At 42.5% G+C, this 21,570-nt stretch overlaps 1 protein-coding gene across 1 annotated transcript; it reads right to left on the bottom strand.

The window, feature by feature from the left end:
* Nucleotides 1-18,877: 18,877 nt before the first annotated feature.
* LOC141759012 (uncharacterized) lies at nucleotides 18,878-21,036 on the bottom strand. Its single transcript, XM_074620902.1, has 2 exons — nucleotides 20,779-21,036; nucleotides 18,878-20,460 (listed from the first exon to the last, which is right to left on the bottom strand). The coding sequence occupies exons 1-2, from the start codon at nucleotides 21,034-21,036 to the stop codon at nucleotides 19,831-19,833; spliced, it is 888 nt and encodes a 295-aa protein (XP_074477003.1). The 3' UTR covers nucleotides 18,878-19,830.
* Between the last annotated feature and the right edge of the window lie 534 nt (nucleotides 21,037-21,570).

The raw sequence follows: 21,570 nt of genomic DNA, 5'->3' as shown, positions 1-21,570 counted from the left end.
GCTCTCGCGGGCCACATAAAATGAGGTGCCGGGCCGGATTCGGCCCACGGGCCTTGATTTTGACACGTGCCATAGACTGTATATAAAGATGGACGACATGACAGCTCCCTAAAAACGAAGCCAAAACATCTTGATCGCCCCCTGGTGGCTGGCTGCAGTTTAGGTCATAAATCCTGCCTCCTCCATGTTAGTGGATGGGACATGGGCCAAATTAAACAGTCAAAATACACATCAAATACATTTTTCCCAAATAATTTCTGTCAAATTAGGTATTACTTAATGATGTATGTTCAAGTGTTAATTTTTCTGATAAGTTTGGTTTTCATTAGTTATTTGATGTTATAAAAGGGGGTGAGAGGTCATCTTTATATACAGTCTATAATGTAAACATAGTCATTGTTGTCAAGTAAACATAATGCTCTAAAGAGTAACACTTCTCGTCTCACAGGTCTCACAAAACTGAAAAAGTCAAGCGAAACAAGTATTTCAAAGCTGATCTTTACTCTCCACTTCTGCTGCAAATCATGAATCCATAGATACAAGCCTGCACTCTATCTGGCTCTTTGACCAAGTAGCCTGACCAACACTGCACCCAATCTCAGTTCATCCTCAACACAGACTTCCAGACGTGGGGTGACCTTTGCACCTCAATCAGGACAGTAGAGCTATCCCTGTATCTTCTGTCATAGCCTGAAAGCTCAACTCTTACAGTCAAGAGTAAAAGTTCCAATTTATTCTACACAAAGTCTTCCTTTTCTTTCAACAACACCTATAAAGGAATTTTATAATGTTTGAGCGTTTTATAACATTGATGGACATAATTAAGATTTTTAGCCACACTAGCGGTCGAAATTGAATTATGTTATTAACTATTGGATGGATTGCGATAAAGTTTTGTACGGACATTCATGGTTCCCAGGGGATGAATCCTACTGACTTTGGATGATCCTCTATGTGAACCATGAGGTTTAGATTTGTGTTTTTAGTGAGATGTCTCGACAACTATTCGATTGATTTCTGTGACATTTGGCAACGTCATTCATGTTCCTTTTAGGATGAAATGTAAAACATTAGGTGACACCTTAACCTTTACTTGAGTGTCATCATCAGGGTCAAAACTTGAATTAGTCCACTACTTTGGTTTATGACCAAATAACCAAATACCTGCAGAACTAATGGCATTACATCAGCCCGAGTTGGTCTTTATTTTTTAGTGCTAATTAGCAAACGTTAGCATGCTAACACTAAACATGGATGGAAACATGGTAAACATTACCTTCTAAACATCAGCATGTTAGCATGCTGACATCAGCATTTAGCTCAAAACCATAGACTGTATATAAACAGTGGACATAGTCACCGTGATGTCACCCATTGGTTTGTGGACTCCGGTTTTGGAGCCTCGAGTTCGGCATTTTGGCCATCGCCATCTTGGTTTTTTTAAGCCAGTGACATGAGAGGGTGGAGCTAAGTATAGCCGAACGCTGAATAAGACCTTTTGAGTCGACCAAAATGTTACAATTAACTTCCATGAACTGAGAACACACTGTTAAAGGGTTAACAGTAGTGACCTGTCAATCACAAGGTAGCCACGCCCTAAAGCATCCCCTGTTTTATGGTCTATTTGACTCTAAATGGGACCATAATTTACTAAATGAACATCATGCTGTATTGAAGAAACTAGCGATGGAGACCATAAACTCATGTTTACAATGTTTACTGTGAAAGGTCCAGATGGTGCTAAGGCCAGGTTAAAAGGTAAAAAAAAAGAAGCTATTTCCAAGTCCAGCCACAAATTGTGAAATCGACTGAGGTCTGGACTCTAACTTGGCCACTCCAGCACATTACCATTGATTTTCCTAAAGCCATTCGTGTGCAGCTTTAGCTTTATGTGCAGAGTTGTTGTCTCGCTGAAAGACAAATCTTTTCCCAGGTGACAGCTATGTTATCCTCCAGTCTTCCAGGGCCTGCTGCAGACAAACATCCCCACAGCATGATGCTGCCACCACCAGGCTCCACGCTGGGGATGGTGGGTTATGATGACTTTGTTCTCACCATTAAACTTTCCACCACTTTGTCTCAAAGTCACACACCCTGAGGGAATCTCTCGCCCAGATGTCTTGTGGATTATTTTTGCACCAGTGGCTTCACCCTTGCAGCTTTCCCATAAAAAACTGCTGTTGGACCTACTGTGCTTCCCACTGAAAGTTCTTAAGAAAGTGCCGTTTGCGGATTATTCTGAGTTACTGGGTTTGTGAAAAGAACAATTGCTGTTTTAAAGTTTTTTAAAAAAGGTAAATGTTCAATGATTCAAGCATAACTGGCATTACATTCTCTATTGTATTTGGGTGGCAGCAGAAGTCTACGAGGCAGATATCTCATAACCTTGGCATATACAACCTAAACCCACTTATTTACATGGTTAGATATCACTAGGGGGTAAGTCAGAAAATATGCTTTTTTTTTTGAGAGAGATTATAGAGATTTGTTCTTACTTTGACAACATTTGTAGGCAAAAATTTTAATTGGACTGCGATTCCATGTTGTAAAACAACAAAACATGCCACTTATTATATGCGTTTTCTCCTCTACCGCTTTCCTGTCAATACGTTTTTTAGACACCGGCGTCTTTTGTTGAGATTCTGAATTTTATTTGGGAAACTTTAAATGAAACGCTGCGCACATAACTAAATAAAAAAAACAACTAAATAAAAATATTTTTAATATAAATTTTTTTTTTTATTTAGTTATTTTTGTTATTTAGTTATGTGCGCAGCATTTCATTTAAAGTTTCCCAAATATATATATATATATATATATTTTCTTTTTTTTTACTAATTAACTAAAAACAGCCACAAATCTTTTATCTACATCGTTCATAACCGGACTTTTAGTGGTGTTAACTTTGTCTGTAGGCTACAGCACAACAAAGTAGGATAAAACCACAATAAACAACTTACAAAATTGGTAATTTTCAAATACCAATAAATTATTTTGTGAAATAAATAGCTTTTTTATTTATTTATTTATTTCACTGATAGTTATATTATGTTTTAAAAATAAAATCATCCTTAGCCCTTAAATTAAATTCATTATTTCTGTGGACTTAAAATCATTGATTTATTTGATGGCCTTGCTGCCCTGGCATTTGACCTTTGTGCCCCACTTGGCCTTTGACCAGACCAAAGGCCAAGTGGCCTCGCCTCTAAAACGACATCTAGAGGTGAGGTAGCAGATTGCAACCAACTGAAACTTCTGGGCTACTGTAGAAACATGGCGGCCGGCTCCGTGAAGAGAACCCGCTCATATGTGGATATAAACGCCTCATTCTAAAGTAACGAAAACACAGTGATTCTTATTTTCAGGTTATTATACACTAAAGAAAACATACTTATTAATATTGTATTCCATTTCAGCCAATAGATCCCCCCTAAATGCTACACACTGCTGCTTTAAAGCCATTCATGTGCAGCTTTAGCTTTATATGCAGGGTTGTTGTTTTGCTAAAGGACGAATGTTCTCCCAAGTGGCAGCTACAGATTGCAGCAGCTACATGTGCACTACATGTAGCTACATGTGCTAGCATTAGTCATTAAATAATTGAGGAGTTTGAAGCCACAAAGTGTAGAATTCTTCGTCTTTTAAATTATTCTGATGGTACGAGTTTGTTTGCAGGAAAATGACACAATCCTGTTGATGGGATAATTGGTGCGATCTATGACGCATTTAGCCCATTCAAGGAAAATAAGCAGTGGCGATACATGACACAGCAAAAGACCACATACTAAGTGAGTGAGGCGATTGTTTAAACTGTCATTTAGATTGATAAGATGAGCGAGGATGTGTCAGATTCGGCCTGATTCAGCTCAGCAGATGATTGATTCATCACTTACATCACACAGTACATTCGCTTCGCGGTCATTAATCAGTGCTGCGCACAAGTTGGCAAAAGTCAAGACAAAGAGCCCAATCAGACACAATCAAGTGCTGATGTGTGAGAAAAAAAAGTCGCCGCTGCACTGCAGGTCAGACACCAGCCACTGAAGTTAGTTTGATAGTTGGACACAGGTTTTACACAATGGAGTCTGCATCCAGCTGAAGATAGTTTGTACCGACCAGCAGAATTTGTACATACAGTATTTCACCAGATGAAGAAGTCTAAGGACTGGTGGGGAGTATAGGTAAGTTCTCCACACCTTGATGTCACATGCTGAATCACCAACTGGGCAACATGGACAACTTCCCTCCAAGCCCAGTTTCAGAGTACATCACTTTGCTGTTGGTAATTTGATTAATTCCAGATTACTTAGGGAATTTTCATCATGAACATACAGTACCATCTACGGCAGGTCCATACTTGCCAACCCTCCCAAATTTCCCGGGAGACTCACGTTTTTCATCGCCCTATCCCGGGTTCCTCCCTGGGTCTCAAATTCTTCCGTTTTTCTCCCAGTTTTTACCCCTTTTTTCCCTTTTCGTTATCTCAACCTGTTTCTGGCACTGTACAGCATGTATAAGTCCTACTGTTTCCACTCGGACGACAATGGCAGTCGCGCTCATTTGCGACCGACACAACGCGGTTTGAGCTGCGCTCGACGCTGACAACCCAAAGTTGGGCTTTGCCGAACGCAGCGAAAAGCCATCGTGGCGCAAGCCATCGGAAATAATGTGTTTCAGAGCGCAGTGGTACCGTTGTCGTGTTGTGTCTGAAAGGCCATTCAGTGAGTGAGAGATAGAGAGAAATGGAGAGTACTAAGAGAAAAAAAATACTCAAGCAGAGGAAAAAAAAGAATGAATGAATTAAAATGATTGAATATTAGTTTAAGCCAGAGATTCACACAAATTCACGCCAGAGGGGCGAATTGGGCTATTCAGTTTTCTTTCCTGAGATTTAAAAGTAAAATTAAAAGTAGGCCTATTTAACATAGAAATGCTGTTGGAGTGTACTTATTACTTTGTTATTTTCAGTCTTTAAAAGTCACCAGAATGCAGGAAACAAAGTCTCTGAAACTAAAAGTTTTCTGGGAGAGGACCCCCAGGATCCCACACTTTGGTTTTGAATTCCTCCCTATTGTTGAGGTCTCAAGGTTGGTTGATATTTGACATTAATCTACATTGACGTTTATGACCACTGATTTTGGATGTAAAAGAGCATTAAAGTTAGAGTGAAATAACAAACTTACAGAAAAACTGTGTCTAATTCATAGTTTTCACGTGACGTCACGGCCCTGTGGGAACGCCCACCTGGAGGGCAAAATAAAGCTGCCCTCCAATGTCCACTAATGACAGCTCAGCTTTTACAACACCGTTAGCCGAAATGTTAGATAGTTGTTCAATTTGATGCACAAACCGAAGAGAAGACAAGCTTGGGCTGGGTTTCTACAGTCCCGCCTCAGAACGAAAACCCAGAGGGGAGGATTGTGGATTTGTACAATTAAGTTAGACGTGCCGCTGTCTTTGTAAGAGGCGCACTAGCAGACTACACTGACTGAAACTGAACACCCATGCAACCGACGACTACGACCAAGCTGGTTGTCTCGCTCATCTCCATGGTCAAACCGGCTCATTTCATTTAAATCATTTTCCAGACATTGCTTCGCGAGCAATGTTACTAGGTTTAATACAGTATATTATTCGGGTTCAAAAATAATTTCCGTCCCAAGAGTCCCAGACAACAATAACTCTCTACAGGATAGGTAAAATAAAAAAACAATACTTTTGTTACATTGTTTTACAAAAGTACTTTCATTTCCAGTTTACCTGCGAACAAGCTGGATGTCCATCGGCCTGTTGTCATCCAAGCTCATCACTGTGTTCCAAACTTGGACCCAAACTTGGCACTATGTCCTTGTGTGGGGGGATATGAAGACAGGTCACTGAAAGGCACTGTTTTATAGGTGTGCATTGATATATTAATTCAAAATCAATGCAGTGTACAAATAAAAGCAGAGCTGAATAAAAAAATTTACAATCTCAAACAAATTGTAGTTGCGTGCATGTATGATTTGAGAGATGTTAGCACATGATTATGTCTGTTGAATCCCAATATATAATTGTATGATATTTCTCATTTGTTACTGAATTGATTAGTATCGTTTAACCACCGTGGCGGGCCCGGCCACTAATCTGTCTTTCAGAGGTTGTTGCGGTCCGAGTTTTCAAGCTAGAGCTTGTCCAGAAGAATGCTAAATAACGATACAAAGTTGCGCTCAATTTTGGCAAGGAAAAACTGGCATGTGCCATCTGACCGCAAGATATGTGACTGAAAATGGGTTCTATGGGTACCCACGAGTGTCCCCTTTGTGGACATACCCCCTTTATGATAATCACATGCAGGTTTTTTTCATGCAGTGTAAATGTGTTATTGTCTACTATTCTAAAATGGTGTATTTGAATATTTCTGCATACTGGGGTTCCTAAACAGTCTGGAATTACATAAATTGGGTCTCACTGTAAAGCTGAGACTCTGATGGATCCAATGAGCCCAACTGTATTCATGTGTGATGATGTTAGTCCCCATAGTAGCCATTTCATTGTAGACCATTTTTTGATACTTGACCCCACTGTATAAAATGACCTGTGGTGACCTCTAGGATAATCACAGCCTCATGAAACTTTACAGCCACAAACTAGAGACCCAGAGCATTCAGAGGATGGATGGATCAAACTAGAGACCTAGAGCATTCAGAGGATGGATGGATCAAACTAGAGACCTAGAGCATTCAGAGGATGGATGGATCACACTAGAGACCTAGAGCATTCAGAGGATGGATGGCTTTCCTAGCTAGACTGACATTAAGGGGGTTTCTTAGCAGTTTCCACAGCAGAAGTGCTCACCATCCAATCGCAGGAAAATGCAATCCTTGCAGAAATCTCCAAATATTAAAAGTTTTTGATACCAAATCACAGGATGGCTTTTTCTATGGTGTTCATCAAGGTCCTGCTCTATAAGAAAAGTGTCATGAGATAATTCTGTTGTCATTTGCCGCTATAGAAATAAACATTTACTCAACTTGTTTTTCCTGGATCTTTTTCAATTGTTAATCGACTCAGAAATAAGAAGAACAAACCTGGCGAATCAGCTCTCAAGTCACCACCAAAGGTGATGGGTTTTCCCTGACTGCTTTTCCCTCTCAATGACCAGCTGCAGCTCAGCCCTCCACTGCCAGAGGACGGCTGGCTGGAGGGAAGCTCTCTGGTCATTGAAGTAGGTCCAGGGGACATGTGCACTCCAGACGGAGCGATGACAGCACCTGAAAAACAACACGACACATTTTCTTTACCACACTAAGCCACACCAAATGTATCTCATGTTACTGAAACATGCAGAATATACCAAATATAAATTAAAGATATACTGTATATATAAAAAAAAAAGTAAAACCTTGTGACTCTAAATGTAATTATCTTTTCCCACCAAAAATAACGTGTATGTGGGTTTTTTAAACACTGGAAAACCCTCTAAAATAGGCGATAGACTCATTGCGAGTATGCCATGCCGTTGCACTGGCCTTTCTGGGGGTTTTTTCTAGGTTTAGTAAACAGTGAAAATATTACGGTGGTTACTTCTTTTTTATATCTGTTACTTATTCAGTCTCTCTTTCAAACTCTCAAACCAGAGTTGGTGATTGCTGGAACAGTAAAAAAGACTAACAAAGACAGTTTGGATGAGTTTTATTCTGTTTCTGTCGAGTTTGAGTGAAGTGTGTTCTACTACGATGAGCACGGGAAAATGACTGTTTCTGTCAATGTAGTCTGGTGGCTTTGAGGAGAGCATATTAATAGTATGTTTTGTGAGGTTAATAAATTATAATAATTGTCCAAATCTCTGTTGATTTTATTGATTATATATTCACTTCATTCATTGCGTCACACGAATTAGAGTGTCGACCCAGGTGTCATGTTTCCATTACTGCTGATCAGAGCTGGAGCCGATAAACACCTGTTACTACTGCAGGGTCATTTGTCCCGAGATGGAATGCTGGTTGTAACCTTTCCCACTGAAGGCAAAAGCCAGATGTTAGTGGGTGTTAATGGTTTTTTTTGTCCAGTGGGAGAGGTTCTTAAGAAGCACCACTGAAGGCCACTGCAGCTGCCAGCTGAAGATAGCCAGCTAGGGTGTTACCAATGTAGGGCTGGCTTTTCCTCTGTCTTCTGTGGTGGCAGTGAGAACACATTTGTGTGCGATAATTCAGCAATATGATATATGTAAACAACAGCCCGTTTTAAGGTAAAATAATATGTAATATTTGATAGTGTTTTGTCTGTAGTAAGGTTGTGATTACCTGTGTGACAGATACAAGGGTCCAGACAACAAATGTTTAAATTTGGCACATACGGGTTCATGTTGTCTACGTCCTGAAGAGCTGCATGAGGTTGTCCTCAGACACCATGTGTTCTCTGGTGTTGTACAGCAGTAGACAAGCACTCTGCAGGAAAAAGACACAAACAGAAATACACACACTAGGAGTGTTGCGATACCAGAAACATAGTGGTCAATACCAATACCGGTGAAATTCAACGATTCAACAATTTTCCTGATACCAATTCGATGCCACGGTGAAAAACAAAAGTCAAACAATAAATTCCATGTACTTCAACATACACTCCTTTATTACCGTTTGCATATTGGTTTTTATTAGGAAGTTAAACAGGTCATCATTCCCTCTCTAATATCTATTTTATATTGCTGTGAAAACATCTCCTTCAAACAACTTTATTCAAGTTCCTCGCCAAAAACTAAATTTTACAAGATTACATTTGAACATATCATGATAACGTTAGAATTTACCTTCACCCAATACTCATCTTTTACTGAATAGAGCCTGAACATATCATAATGTAAATCAGTGGCACCTCCCATTAAAGTCAGCTGTTAGCTCTGTTTAGGACTGTGCTGCCCGTCGGCTGCTAACAGGGTTTTTTTTTATTATTTAACTGAATTCAACATGAAAGCAGTTGAGTGTGTAAAGTGTGGTGCTGAAGGCGGTTCAGTGTGCTGAAGGTGGTTCAGTGTGCTGAGCGGGCTGCTGTGCTGCTGGAGCTTCCTCACATCAGACTGGCTGTATGATGCTGCTGGCTTTGTGTGGTTCGGTTGACGTCCACTCTCAGAGGCTCCGGGAAGAGTCCTGCTCTGTGACATGAAAAACAAGTCAGGAATGTGGATCCTTCTCTCAGTCTGCTGTCAGTGTCTCCCAAACTTCAGCTATAAGAATCAACTATGAAGACTAATTCATGTCTAAATAAATCTGCATTAATCAGTAGTGTCACAGCTTATTTGAGTCTAGAAAACATGTGTAGGCTTCATCTTTGACACTATGTTGTGTATTCAGTTACTGTTTAACCACTAGATGGATGTAGAGCACATGACATTGTACTGCATGTTTGAAAGGAGAGTGAGAGAAGAAGAGAAGCAGTAAAGTTCAGAGTTAAGTCCATGCTAGTGTCTCGCTCTCTTTCTTTGTTTGGATTACTTGGGCTACAACAAATTGGCGACGAGGATGGCGAATATTGGCGTGCCTCTCCCCGCATTGTTTCTGCCATGCACGGGACAACCTGCAATCCCGTTCGATATGTGGATGAAAATGTTCGACAATTATCTGCTTGCCATTCACGCGAGGGGGGACGACTGGCCCGATACGAGGAAACGTGCAATCCTCCTACACTGCATGGGCACTGAAGGCCAGCGTATATTTTATACACTCACAGATGCAGGTACGACTTATGATTCAGCAGTTGCTGCACTGCGTGCACATTTCAGCCCTGCAATTAACGTCGTGGTGGAACGACACAAGTTCAGACAAAGAGTGCAGAGATCGCATGAGACTGTAACGGAGTACGTGGGCGCGCTGCGCGAGCTCGCCACTACATGCGGGTTTGCTGGAAATACAGATGAAATGATCCGTGACCAGCTCATTGAACATGCTAGCTGCTCAAGAATACGTGAGAGACTATTAGTGCAAACGGATGAAAATCTCACTCTGGATAAAGCAGTTAGGATGGCGTGCCAGGTGGAAACGGCTATCGGGCACGCGCAAACTCTTTCTTCGGAGCCTCAAGCGCCTGTACACGTGGTAAAAGTGAAGCCAAAATACCCATTCAAGAACAAAGCAAGGAGTAATTTCTCTGCTGAGCCTGCAACAGCGCCAAAACAGGATCGAAGCTGTTTTAGATGTGGATCAGCAGCTCACCTTGCCAACGCTCCAAACTGCCCTGCACGGAGAATAACTTGCCGAAACTGCAATAGGATGGGACATTTCGCCCGTGTATGTAAGTCAAAGTCCAACACAGCCAAAGTTGGAGAAGTGGTTGTCCTGGAAATAAATACAGTGCGCATGATACAAGGGGGACAATCAGATGACAAAATTACATGTGCTGTTACCATAAATGCAAAGTCTACGTCCTGCCCTGTGAACCTAGTGGTGGATACAGGCTCTGCTGTGTCCATCATTCCCGAGTGCCTCTACAGAGAGCACTTCAGTGGTGTGCTGCTGGATGAGCCACCTAAAAGGTTAGTGACTTACACCAAATCTGATGTTCCAGTGCTAGGTTGCCTGTCAGCTACAGTGCAGCATGCAAACATTAAAGTGTCAGCTACACTATATGTTGTGAAGACAGGCACAGCATTGCTGGGAAGGGACTTATTCAGAGCACTGAGACTTTCTATTGACAATAATGCTGTGCTCTCAACTGCGGCTCCAGTGGCAGAGATCGAAGAGATCAATACTGGACCAGTAGCTGGCGAGAAACTGGGTCTTGCCAAAGGTTTCATTCACCGTGTCAAAGTCAGGGAAGGTGTACAGCCTGTTCAACAAAAGCTGCGGAGGCTTCCGCTCTCCGTTAAACAAGCTGTATCTGCTGAGCTGGAAAGACTTCTAGAAATGGATGTAATAGAGAGGATTGATGCATCCCCGTGGGTCTCACCCATCGTGGTGACACTACGAAAGAATGGTGCAGTTAGGATGTGTGTGGACTTACGTGAGCCAAACAAGGCTGTAGTGATGGACAGTCACCCACTGCCCCATATGGATGACCTTTTCTCTGAAATGCGTGGAGCCACTGTATTCTCCACCATCGATTTGGCGAACGCCTATCATCAAGTGCTACTAGCAGAAGAAAGCCGGGACATAACTGCGTTCATAACGCATGATGGGCTCTTTCGGTTCCGCCGGGTTCCGTATGGACTATGCTCAGCCCCAAGTGCGTTTTCTAAGATGATGTCCCTGGTGCCGAAAGACCTCAAGGGGGTCCAGAACTATCTGGATGATGTCATAGTCTATGGCATAGAGCAGGAGGAACATGACCGTAATCTGCAGGCGGTGCTCGCGGCGTTAAAGGACGCTGGCCTCCAGCTCAACAAGGAAAAATGCCACTTCAACCAAACCAGCCTACGGTTCCTTGGACACACCATCACACCCCAAGGTTTGCTGCCGGACAAAGATCACCTCCGGGCTATTACGGAAGCTCCAGCGCCTAGCGACGCCACCACACTACGCTCATTCCTGGGCCTCACAGCGTGGTATGCAAAGTTTGTGCAAAACTACGCGTCTCTGGTGGAGCCGATGCGAGAATGTCTGCGTGATGACACATTTCAGTGGACTGCAGCAGCGCAGTCAAGCTTTGACACTGTCAAGACTCGCATCGTGAACAGCTCAGTGCTGTCTGTCTTTGACTCAAGCCTTCCAACCATCGTGTCTACAGACGCGTCCGACTATGGTCTGGGGGCCATTTTGACACAAATGCACCCTGATACAACGGAGCGCACAGTTGCTTTTGCTTCACATTCACTTACCCCTGCAGAACGGAAGTACTCCATTGTGGAGAAGGAGGCATTAGCCTGTGTGTGGGCAGCGGAAAAGTGGAGGACTTTCTTATGGGGGACAAGATTCACACTGCGTACAGACCACCAGGCCCTGACCACACTGCTAGCCACAAAAGGCCTTGGACGCGCAGGCATGCGTATTGCACGGTGGTCAGCCAGACTCTTGTGTTTTACATATGACATAGTGTATCGGGCTGGTGCACAAAATTATGCTGCTGACTGTCTCTCCCGTTTGCCCCTCCCATCAGAAGAGAATGCAGAGCCAGTGTCAGAGCCTGAACTCGTAGCTCTGTTGGATACAGAACTGAGAGCTCTCTCAGTGAAGGACTTCGCTGTGGCATGTGCAGCATGCCCAGAGCTCACGGCCCTGAGAGCGCAGGTGAAAAAGGGGTGGCCTAAAAGAGCAAAGCACCTACCTACAGTGCTCCAACCGTACTTTGCTACCAGAGATGAACTGTCAGTCCAAGATGTGACAATATTCAGGGGCCCTCATCGGCGGCTTGTTCCTGTGGCCCTAAGAAAGCAGCTTGTGGATTTGGCACATGAAACACATCAGGGTGTCGTCCGCACCAAACAGAGGCTGCGTGACTTATACTGGTGGCCGGGCATGGACATGTGTGTGCAGGACAGCATTAATGCATGTGCAACGTGCCAGATGAATGATAAAAGCGCCAAGACGCATGCTGCCCCACTCCAGCCAGTTCCACTGCCAGATGGCCCGTGGCAGAAAGTGGGAATCGACATCGTCGGACCATTCGAGTCAGCGACTTGGGACTGTCGCTATGCAGTGACACTAATTGACTACTACACAAAATGGCCGGAAGTTGCTTTTACTCCCTCCATCACAACCACGGCGATCACCGCCTTCCTTTCTGCAGTGTTCGCCCGGTTTGGCAACCCTACAGAGCTCATTAGTGACAATGGGACACAGTTTACTTCAAGTGAGTTTGCAGACTTCCTTGAAGTGAGAGACATCAAACACAGGAAAGTGTCTTTGTACTATCCGCAAGCAAACGGAGCCATAGAACGCTGGAACCGCGTTCTTAAAGAGACACTTCTCACTGCCGAGCAGGAGAGAAAACCATGGAAACCATTCATACAGGAATTCCTGCTCACATACCGTGCAACTCAACACAGTACTACAGGAGTGTCACCATATGAACTCATGTTCAACAGGAAAATGTGCACAAAGGTGGACATCGGCCCAGCAAGCAAATCCACCCCACTGTCGGAGAAGCAGGTGCGCCATCGTGTCATCTCCAAACAAAATGCATCGAAAGCCTACACAGATGTGAGGAGAGGTGCACGAGTACCAAGGATCAAAGAGGGAAGCCTAGTCAGAGTAAAGAAACCTTTCCACGTTAAGAAAGGACTGTCAAAGTTTCAGGGACCTGCCAAAGTGATACGGAAAGCTGGTTCAAATGCTTATGTGCTGGAGGATGGACGCACATGGAACGCTATTCACCTCTCCCTGGTCCCAGAAACTGCAACAGACACCATTACACGCCCTGCTCCAGATCCTGAGCCGGGGCCTGCACTACCGCCGCATGTTTACATGCACAGACCAGCAAGGGTCCGAAAGAGAGCTGACTGGCTTAACGATTATGAACATTAATCGTTCTCTCATGGCCTTTGGGGGGGAAATGTTGAAGAGGGAATGACAATGAAAATAACTGTGAAAAAAAAACAAAAAAAAAAAAACTGTTTACCATATCTGAACATGACCAAGTTGACTATAATGTTGAATGTTGTTTTGGTTAAGATACAGGTGTCAATATCTTGTGAAATTCATTTGTTTACCTCAGCTAAGTTAAAGCTATATTTAGGATAAAGTTTACATGCTGTTAGTAAAGTTGTAATAGACAGTAATGCTGTTTGTTATAATTACAATAATACTGTTATTGGAACATTTTGGGGTTTATGCTATGTGGGATAAGGAAGACATTTAAAGGTCACATATTATGCTCATTTCCAGGTTCATAGATGTATTTTAATGTTGCACTAGAACATGTTTACATGCTGCAATGTTCAAAAAACCCTTTATTCTTCTCATACTGCAGCCTGAGTCTGCCTGCCTCAGAGCCTAATTCAGCCTCTGTCTGAAAACCACTGATTCACAGCCTGTCTCCTCCCACTCTGCTCTGATTGGTCAGCGTTTTCTGTCAATCAAACTTCCTCAACAACAACAGCGTCACCCTCCCCCTCCCTCCCGGAGCAGCTCTCTAGAGAGAGACGAGTGGAGAGAGAGGAGTGGAGGGAGAGGCAGCTAGAATAGAGCTTATAAACCACTTTAAAGTTTATAAACCAGAAACTTCACCCAGCGCACGTTACCGGAGGAATCTGATCAGAAATCGGCGACACATGATGAACATCTGCGGTCCAGATTCCAGGTTTTCCTGACGGTTTCTCTCAGGTAAATAATGCTGTTTATATCTCTGTTAGTTAGCTCAGTGTTTACCTTATGCATCAACTCTGTAAACCGTAAACACACACTCTGTTTTACGTTTGTCTTTACAGATCCATCTGTGAGAAATGACCGACAGAATCATCCCAGAGGAGAGCAGATAGCTGAAAGCAGATGGGAGATACAGAGCTAACCCGTTAGCATGTAGCTACATGCTAACGGGTTAGCTACATGCTACCGCTATGAGAAGGTGTGTAAACACAGCGACCATCAGGGTGGAAAATACAAGATGTGAAACAGTAGTCAGTTCATTATTTCTGCTAAAAGATAAATGTATGGAAGATCAGAGTAATGGTATATTATTTACAATAGTAGCTGTCTCTGCGTTACCATGACTACAGACCACCGGAGCTTAGCTTACCATAGTTTACCAGAGCTGAAGACTTTCTCCTGTACCATGTTAACATAACTAACTAACAGGTGAGATGATTACAAATGCTGTGAATAATTAATATTGTCATCTGTCAACTCAAATAAAGTTTGACTGTGAAACAGAAATGTGTTGTGTTGCTTACAAGTCACTATTTACTACCTGTACTCTGCTACATGCATGACATCAAATATATATAATATATAAATATCATCTGTTTAAACAGTGTAATTACATAAAGCCTTTGTGAAAGAACATGTTATATTTAGATGATGGGAGTACATGAAGCCTGTTCTGCTGGTTCTTGCAGACTTTGCTCAAGTTCGGTTGAGGAGGAGAGACAGTGACGCGCTGTGGGGCGGGGTCAGCTACTGAAGGTTCTCTCTGGTTCGACCAGGAAACCCTTACATGGCTTGCATTTCTCTAATGACGTCAGAAGAGAAGGAAAAAAAGCGATTTTTTTTTCTGCACCCATTTCCGGACAAACGGAGGAGGAGAAAAAGAGAGAGGATGGTCTTTTATGATACTATGGTGGCCTGTAGACACACTGGGGACAGATATTGATGTTTAAAAGACATGGAAAAAGTGCATTTTGCATAATAGGTGACCTTTAAGTGTGCATTATTCTACAGCAAGGTCTCAAGTAATTTAAGAGACTGTGTATTTACCTTTATTTTACCGGGTAAGCTTCCTAAACTAAGGGGGAAATATGTTGTGTATTCAGTTACTGTTTAACCACTAGATGGCGATGTAGAGCACATGACATTGTACTGCATGTTTGAAAGGAGATTGAGAGAAGAAGAGAAGCAGTAAAGTTCAGAGTTAAGTCCATGCTAGTGTCTCGCTCTCTTTCTTTTGTTTGGATTACTTGGGCTACAACACACTATTGAAGCAATGGAACATTATTAAAGAAAGTAGCCGTAAGAATCATTAGCATTTAGCGTGTAACCACTTTATGTCACTGTTGCTACTTTTGTAATCTTAAAGGAGCAGTTCAACATTTTAGAAATGCTGATTAATACCTGAGAGGAGAGTGGTATCAATCTTCTCATATAAGTGTCGGCTAGAAAGCCAATATGCATATTGTCCAAAATGACAAACTGTTCCTTTAACCCTCTGAGACCCACAAAAGACCCATTTTTGTCTGCTTTAGGGGGGTTCCAGGGGGTCTTTAGGGGGAGATAGCAGGTCAACAGTAGATGTCACATAGAAGTGGTGTACATCATCTGAAAGCTGATAACCTTAACGTTAATTTGAGATGCAGCTCAGCACTGTGTCAAGTTCTAGTCATTAATCAGAAATCTTGCTTCACTCTAGCTCTAAAACTGAAACCTGCTACAGCCTCTGAAAGACAGTAAAGCGGGTCGGAATTGCCCACGATACCGCAGGTCTAAGAGGTTAATCAGTAGTGCCACATGTTATTTGAGTACATTTGTAGGTTCCTTCTTTTGACACAATTGAAGCATTGGAACATTATTAAAGACTGTAAGCATCATTAGCATGTTAACTTTAGCGTGTCAACACTTTATGTCACTGTTGCTACTTTTGTAATCTTAAAGGAGCAGTTCAACATTTTAGAAATGCTCTAATTTGCTTTCTTGCAGCCAGCTAGATGAGAAGATTGATACCGCTGAGAGAGGAGAGCGGTATCAATCTACCGTATCAATCTATCTAACTATTGGTTAGAAAGCGAATATGCATTTTTCCCAAATTGACAAACTATTCCTTTAATGTGCAGTTAACTTACTTATTAGTCCACGCAAACACAGGCGTCCACTTCTGTTCTGTCCATCTTGTGGTCCGTCATCCATCTGTCCTGGTCGGGAACAAGTATTTATTCTCTGTCGTGAAGGAGCCGCTGAACTACAGGAACACTCAGCCAGAGTCTCTGGCGTAAAAATAAAAATATCCGAGACTTAGAATAGTCTCTAATATAGAGACAGAGAAAGTATTGTTTGTCCATGAAGTATTACTTTACAAACAAGTTTAGACGATAACATACAGACGTAGGCAAAGTTGTTGGTACCCTTCCGTTAAAGAGAGAAAAACCCACAATGGTCACTGAAATAACTTGAAACTGACAAAAGTAATAATAAATAAAAATTTACTGAAAATGAACTAATGAAAATCAGCTGTTGCTTTTGAATTATGGTTCAACAGAATCATTTTAAAAAACAAACTAATGAAACTGACCTGGACAAAAAATGATGGTACCCCTAGAAAAGATGTAAAATAATGTGACCATAGGGACATATTAAACTAAGGTGTGTCCTGTAAATAGCATCACAGGTATCTTCAAACTTGTAATCAGTCAGTCTGCCTATTTAAAGGGTGAAAAGTAGTCACTGTGCTGTTTGCTATCATGGTGTGTACCACACTGAACATGGACCACAGAAAGCTAAGGAGAGAGTTGTCTCAGGAGATCAGAAAGAACATTATAGACCTTCATGTTAAAGGTAAAGGCTATAAGACCATCTCCAAGCAGCTTGATGTTCCTGTGACTACAGCTGCACATATTATTCAGAAGTTTAAGGTCCATGGGACTGTAGCCAACCTCCCTGGACGTGGCCGCAAGAGGAAAATTGATGACATATTGAAGAGACGGATAATACGAATGGTAACCAAAGAGCCCAGAACAACTTCCAAAGAGATTAGAGGTGAACTCCAAGGTCAAGGTACATCAGTGTCAGATCGCACCATCCGTCACTGTTTGAGCCAAAGTGGACTTAATGGAAGACAACCGAGGAGGACACCAAATCATAAAAAAGCGAGACTGGAATTTTCCAAAATGCATATTGACAAGCCACAAAGCTTCTGGGAGAATGTCCTTTGGACAGGTGAGACAAAACTGGAGCTTTTTGGCAAGTCACATCAGCATCATCTATGTTCACAGACGCAAAAATGAAGCATCCAAAGAAAAGAACACTGTACCTAATGTGAAACATGGAGGAGGCTAGGTTATGTTCTGGGGCTGCTTTGTTGCATCTGGCACAGGGTGTCTTGAATCTGTGCAGGGTGCAATGAAATCTCAAGACTATCAAGGCATTCTGGAGCGAAATGTGCTGCCCAGTGTCAGAAAGCTTGGTCTCAGTTGCAGGTCATGGGTCCTCAAACAGGATAATGACCCAAAACACAGCTAAAAACACCCAAGAATGGCTAAGAACAAAACATTGGACTATTCTGAAGTGGCCTTCTATGAGCCCTGATCTAAATCCTATTGAACATCTGTGGAAGGAGCTGAAACATGCTGTCTGGAGAAGGCACCCTTCAAACCTGAGACAGCTGGAGCAGTTTGCTCACGAGGAGTGGGCCAACATACCTGTCAACAGGTGCAGAAGTCTCATTGAGAGTTACAGAAATCACTTGATTGCAGTGATTGCCTCAAAAGGCTGTGCAACAAAATATTAAGTTAATGTTACCATCATTTTTGTCTAGGCCAGTTTCATTAGTTTGTTTTTTTAAATGATTCTGCTGAACCATAATTCAAAAACAATATCTGATTTTCATTAGTTAATTTTCAGTGAATTTTTATTTATTATTACTTTTGTCAGTTTCAAGTTATTTCAGTGACCATTGTTGGTTTTTCTTTCTTTAACGGAAGGGTACCAACGATTTTGCCTACGTCTGTATATTGCTGTCTCTAATTTAGCTTTAGCTTTAGTTTCAGCTCAGGTGATGGAGTGAGAGAAGAGGAGAGAATGAATAATAATGGTTAATAAAACAGACGAATAATGTTTGAATTACAAAATAAGTGATATTATACAGTATGTATAAATAGGTTTTGCACACAGTATGTAGCTTCTTTAGATCACAGTCTATTCTGAGTCACTTTCTTTACATGTCAGACGCTCATACTCACCAGCAGCAGCTCAGGTGGTGGAGTAAGAGGAAAGAACGACAAATAATGGTGAATAAAACAGTCAAATAATGTTAAGTGATATATGAATAAACAGGTCAAAAGTTAGAATCTCATACTCACTTTCTTCGCCCGAGCATCCACCACCTGAGCAGCAGCTCAGGTGGTGGATGCAGGTAAACGGAAAAAAAGTGAAAAGTAATGGTTAATAAAACAGTCAAATGATGTGAAGTAATATGAATGAATATGATATGAATAAATGGGTCACAAGTCAGAAGCTCATAATCACTTTCTTCATCTGGAGTAAACAGTAGCAGCTCAGGTGGTGCAGTATGATAAGACAAGAAAATAGTGAGTATGTGTTATGTTCTGGTTCAACAAAAGCGTGGACTCAAATGCAGACACAAACACAAGTCTTTTAAAAGTGTAACAAAGATAATTTATTACAATAATAATAAAGGAACTGTGAACAGGGCTGGGGTTCCTGGAGGTCCAAAACGTGGCAGTAATAAAGTCAATACTATTTCACGGAACGAGGAGCACGGGGAGGGGGTGTCCAGGAATCCTTCCAGAGGAACAGATGAATCCACTTGAGCTCCGAGAGGTGGAAAGGCGTCGGAGAGTGAATAGGCAGGTGAGTAACTAAGGTAAGGATCCAGGTCGAGGAGGAGCAGCGTGTAGGAGTGAGCAGGCAGGTTGGAACCAGGAAGCAGCAACAGCTGACAGGTGAACAGACCTGAACAGAGAACAAAACAGGGTGAATCCAAAAATCCAAAAACAAGCACGAGCAAAGTCAAGAAGCAAAATACACGGAGAGCCTGAATACGTCATGTTCCACTGTGGGCGACGGAACGATCTGGCGATGACTGGCAGGAAGACCGGGGTATATATACTGCAGGTGTGTGTGATGATATGTTAATTGCTGTCAGCTGCTCCAGCAGTGCCTGCCCAGGAGAAGGAGGAGGAGGAGGAAGGCCACACCTGACAGACTAGACAAAACAGGGAAAAACACACAGGAGACAAAAGGGCAGGGAAACAGAGGAAACACAAGGAAAACTAGGCTGCCAAGGTGAAATCATGACAGTATGATAATTCATCTTTGAATTATTGACTGAGGAATACTTTATGGACAACACACGATAACATACATTACTTTCTCTGTCTCTATATTACAGACTATTCTAAGTCACTTTCTTCACGTCAGATACTTGTACTGACCTTCTTCAGCCGTATGAAGTGAACGGCCGTAGTTTAGTTTAAATCCAGGGTTGGTGGGTTTATCTCCAGGTTCTTCTGTTTGGATTAAATGCCACTAGCCTCTAGCAGGCCAGTCTGCAACTGATTAATGTACACCTCTGTTTGTTTTCTAGCTGTTTTTGTAGCTTTTTCCCAATTTTTTTTCCCAATTTCAGAGGCTGTAGATGGAGGTTTGGCTGTAGCTGTCTGCCAGAATCTGCAGGTGGAGGTGGCAGCTGCAGGTTGCTGGCAGAGGTTGAAGGTGGAGGTTTGGCCTCAGCTGTCTGCCACAATCTGCAGGTGGAGGTGCAGGTTGCTGGCAGAGGTTGAAGGTGGAGGTTTAGCCTCAGCTGTCTGCCAGATTCTGCAGGTGGAGGCGGCAGCTGCAGGTTGCTAGCAGAGGCTGTAGGTGGAGGTTTGGCTGCAGCTGTCTGCAACAATCTGCAGGTTGAGGTGGAGGAGCTAGAGGAAGAGCTAGAGGAGGAGCTAGAAGTAGAGTGAGAGGAAGAGCGAGGGGATGGTCTACGGGAAGACCTAGGGTCAGTGCCAGCTGGAGAGGCAGGGTGACAGACAGGTGGAGAGCCAGTGTCACTGCCAGGTGAAGAGCCACTCCCAGAGGTTGGTGCTGAGATCCTCCGCAGGATGAGCCGTGGGCTGCTGGGCCGGTTGGGGACAGGAATGAGGACATCTGTCCACGTGTAGCCTCGGTCCATCTGAAGGTAAAAACAAATACAAACCCTCAGACCACTGCTCCACATCATGTTAACATACAGTCGTCAAGACGACATTCATAACAACATAATTATACTTCATGTTAACCTTAATGTTGATATGGCAAACTGATTGACAAGAAAGTTTTAATTTCTTAAAGGTTGCCGACACCTGCAGCAACAGATTAGAACATTTTTGTTTTCTAATGTTAGACAACAGAGGTCAGAGTAAGGTTGTTCTTTTTCCACTCTTTGATGTATTTATAGATAATGAGTCAAACGTGTGATGTTCAGGGTCTGTGGGGTCATTGCCCTTCTTACCTTTTTTCCCAGTGGAGAGCCAGAGTCACTGCCAGATGAAGAGCCAGATGAAGAGCCAGATGAAGAGCCAGGTGAAGAGCCAGATGAAGAGCCAGGTGAAGAGCCAGGTGGAGAGCCAGGTGGAGAGGCAGGGTCAGAGCCGGCTGAAGAGCCACTCTGGGAGGTTGGTGCTGGGATGCTCCGCAGGATGAGCCCTGGGACGCTGTTCCGGTCTGAGCTCGGAATGAGGACACACGTCCATGTGTCGTGTTTGTCCATCTGAAGGTAAAAACATATGCAACCCTCAGACCACTGCTCCACATCATGTTAACATACCATGGCCTATTATACCGTAACGACTTTCTCACATCACATATTGAATTAAAAGAATCAGTACCACAATGCAATAATATAAATACTTCACTGGAAGAAAATATCATACAATACATTATACATACAGTAGAAGTGTTTGAAATAAAATAAAAAAATTGTAAATGTCAAATGTATGCATTTCTTTCACAGAGTTATTACTGCAGGAGGTATTCCATATGTCAATATATGCTGCTGGTGCAATGTGAAGGCACACATGAACCCTGTTATTCCCTTATTATCATTTGACACAACATCAAGAGCAGTCAGCACTGATAAAGCTTGTACAGAATACAGTTTGATGCAACATTTCTGAATGCAGAAACTTCAGTCAGAATCTACTTGTGAAAACTAATGGTAACACTTCATTTTACAGGTCCGCAAATTTAATAAGGTGATAATTAGCAAGTAACCTATTTGAAATGTCTTTGGAATTACTGCCAA

This window comes from Sebastes fasciatus, chromosome 20 (genome assembly GCF_043250625.1).
Source record: "Sebastes fasciatus isolate fSebFas1 chromosome 20, fSebFas1.pri, whole genome shotgun sequence".
Classification (NCBI taxonomy): Eukaryota; Metazoa; Chordata; class Actinopteri; order Perciformes; family Sebastidae; genus Sebastes; species Sebastes fasciatus.
Note: the sequence above shows the minus strand (reverse complement) of the source record. Positions and strands in the feature narration are given on the sequence as shown.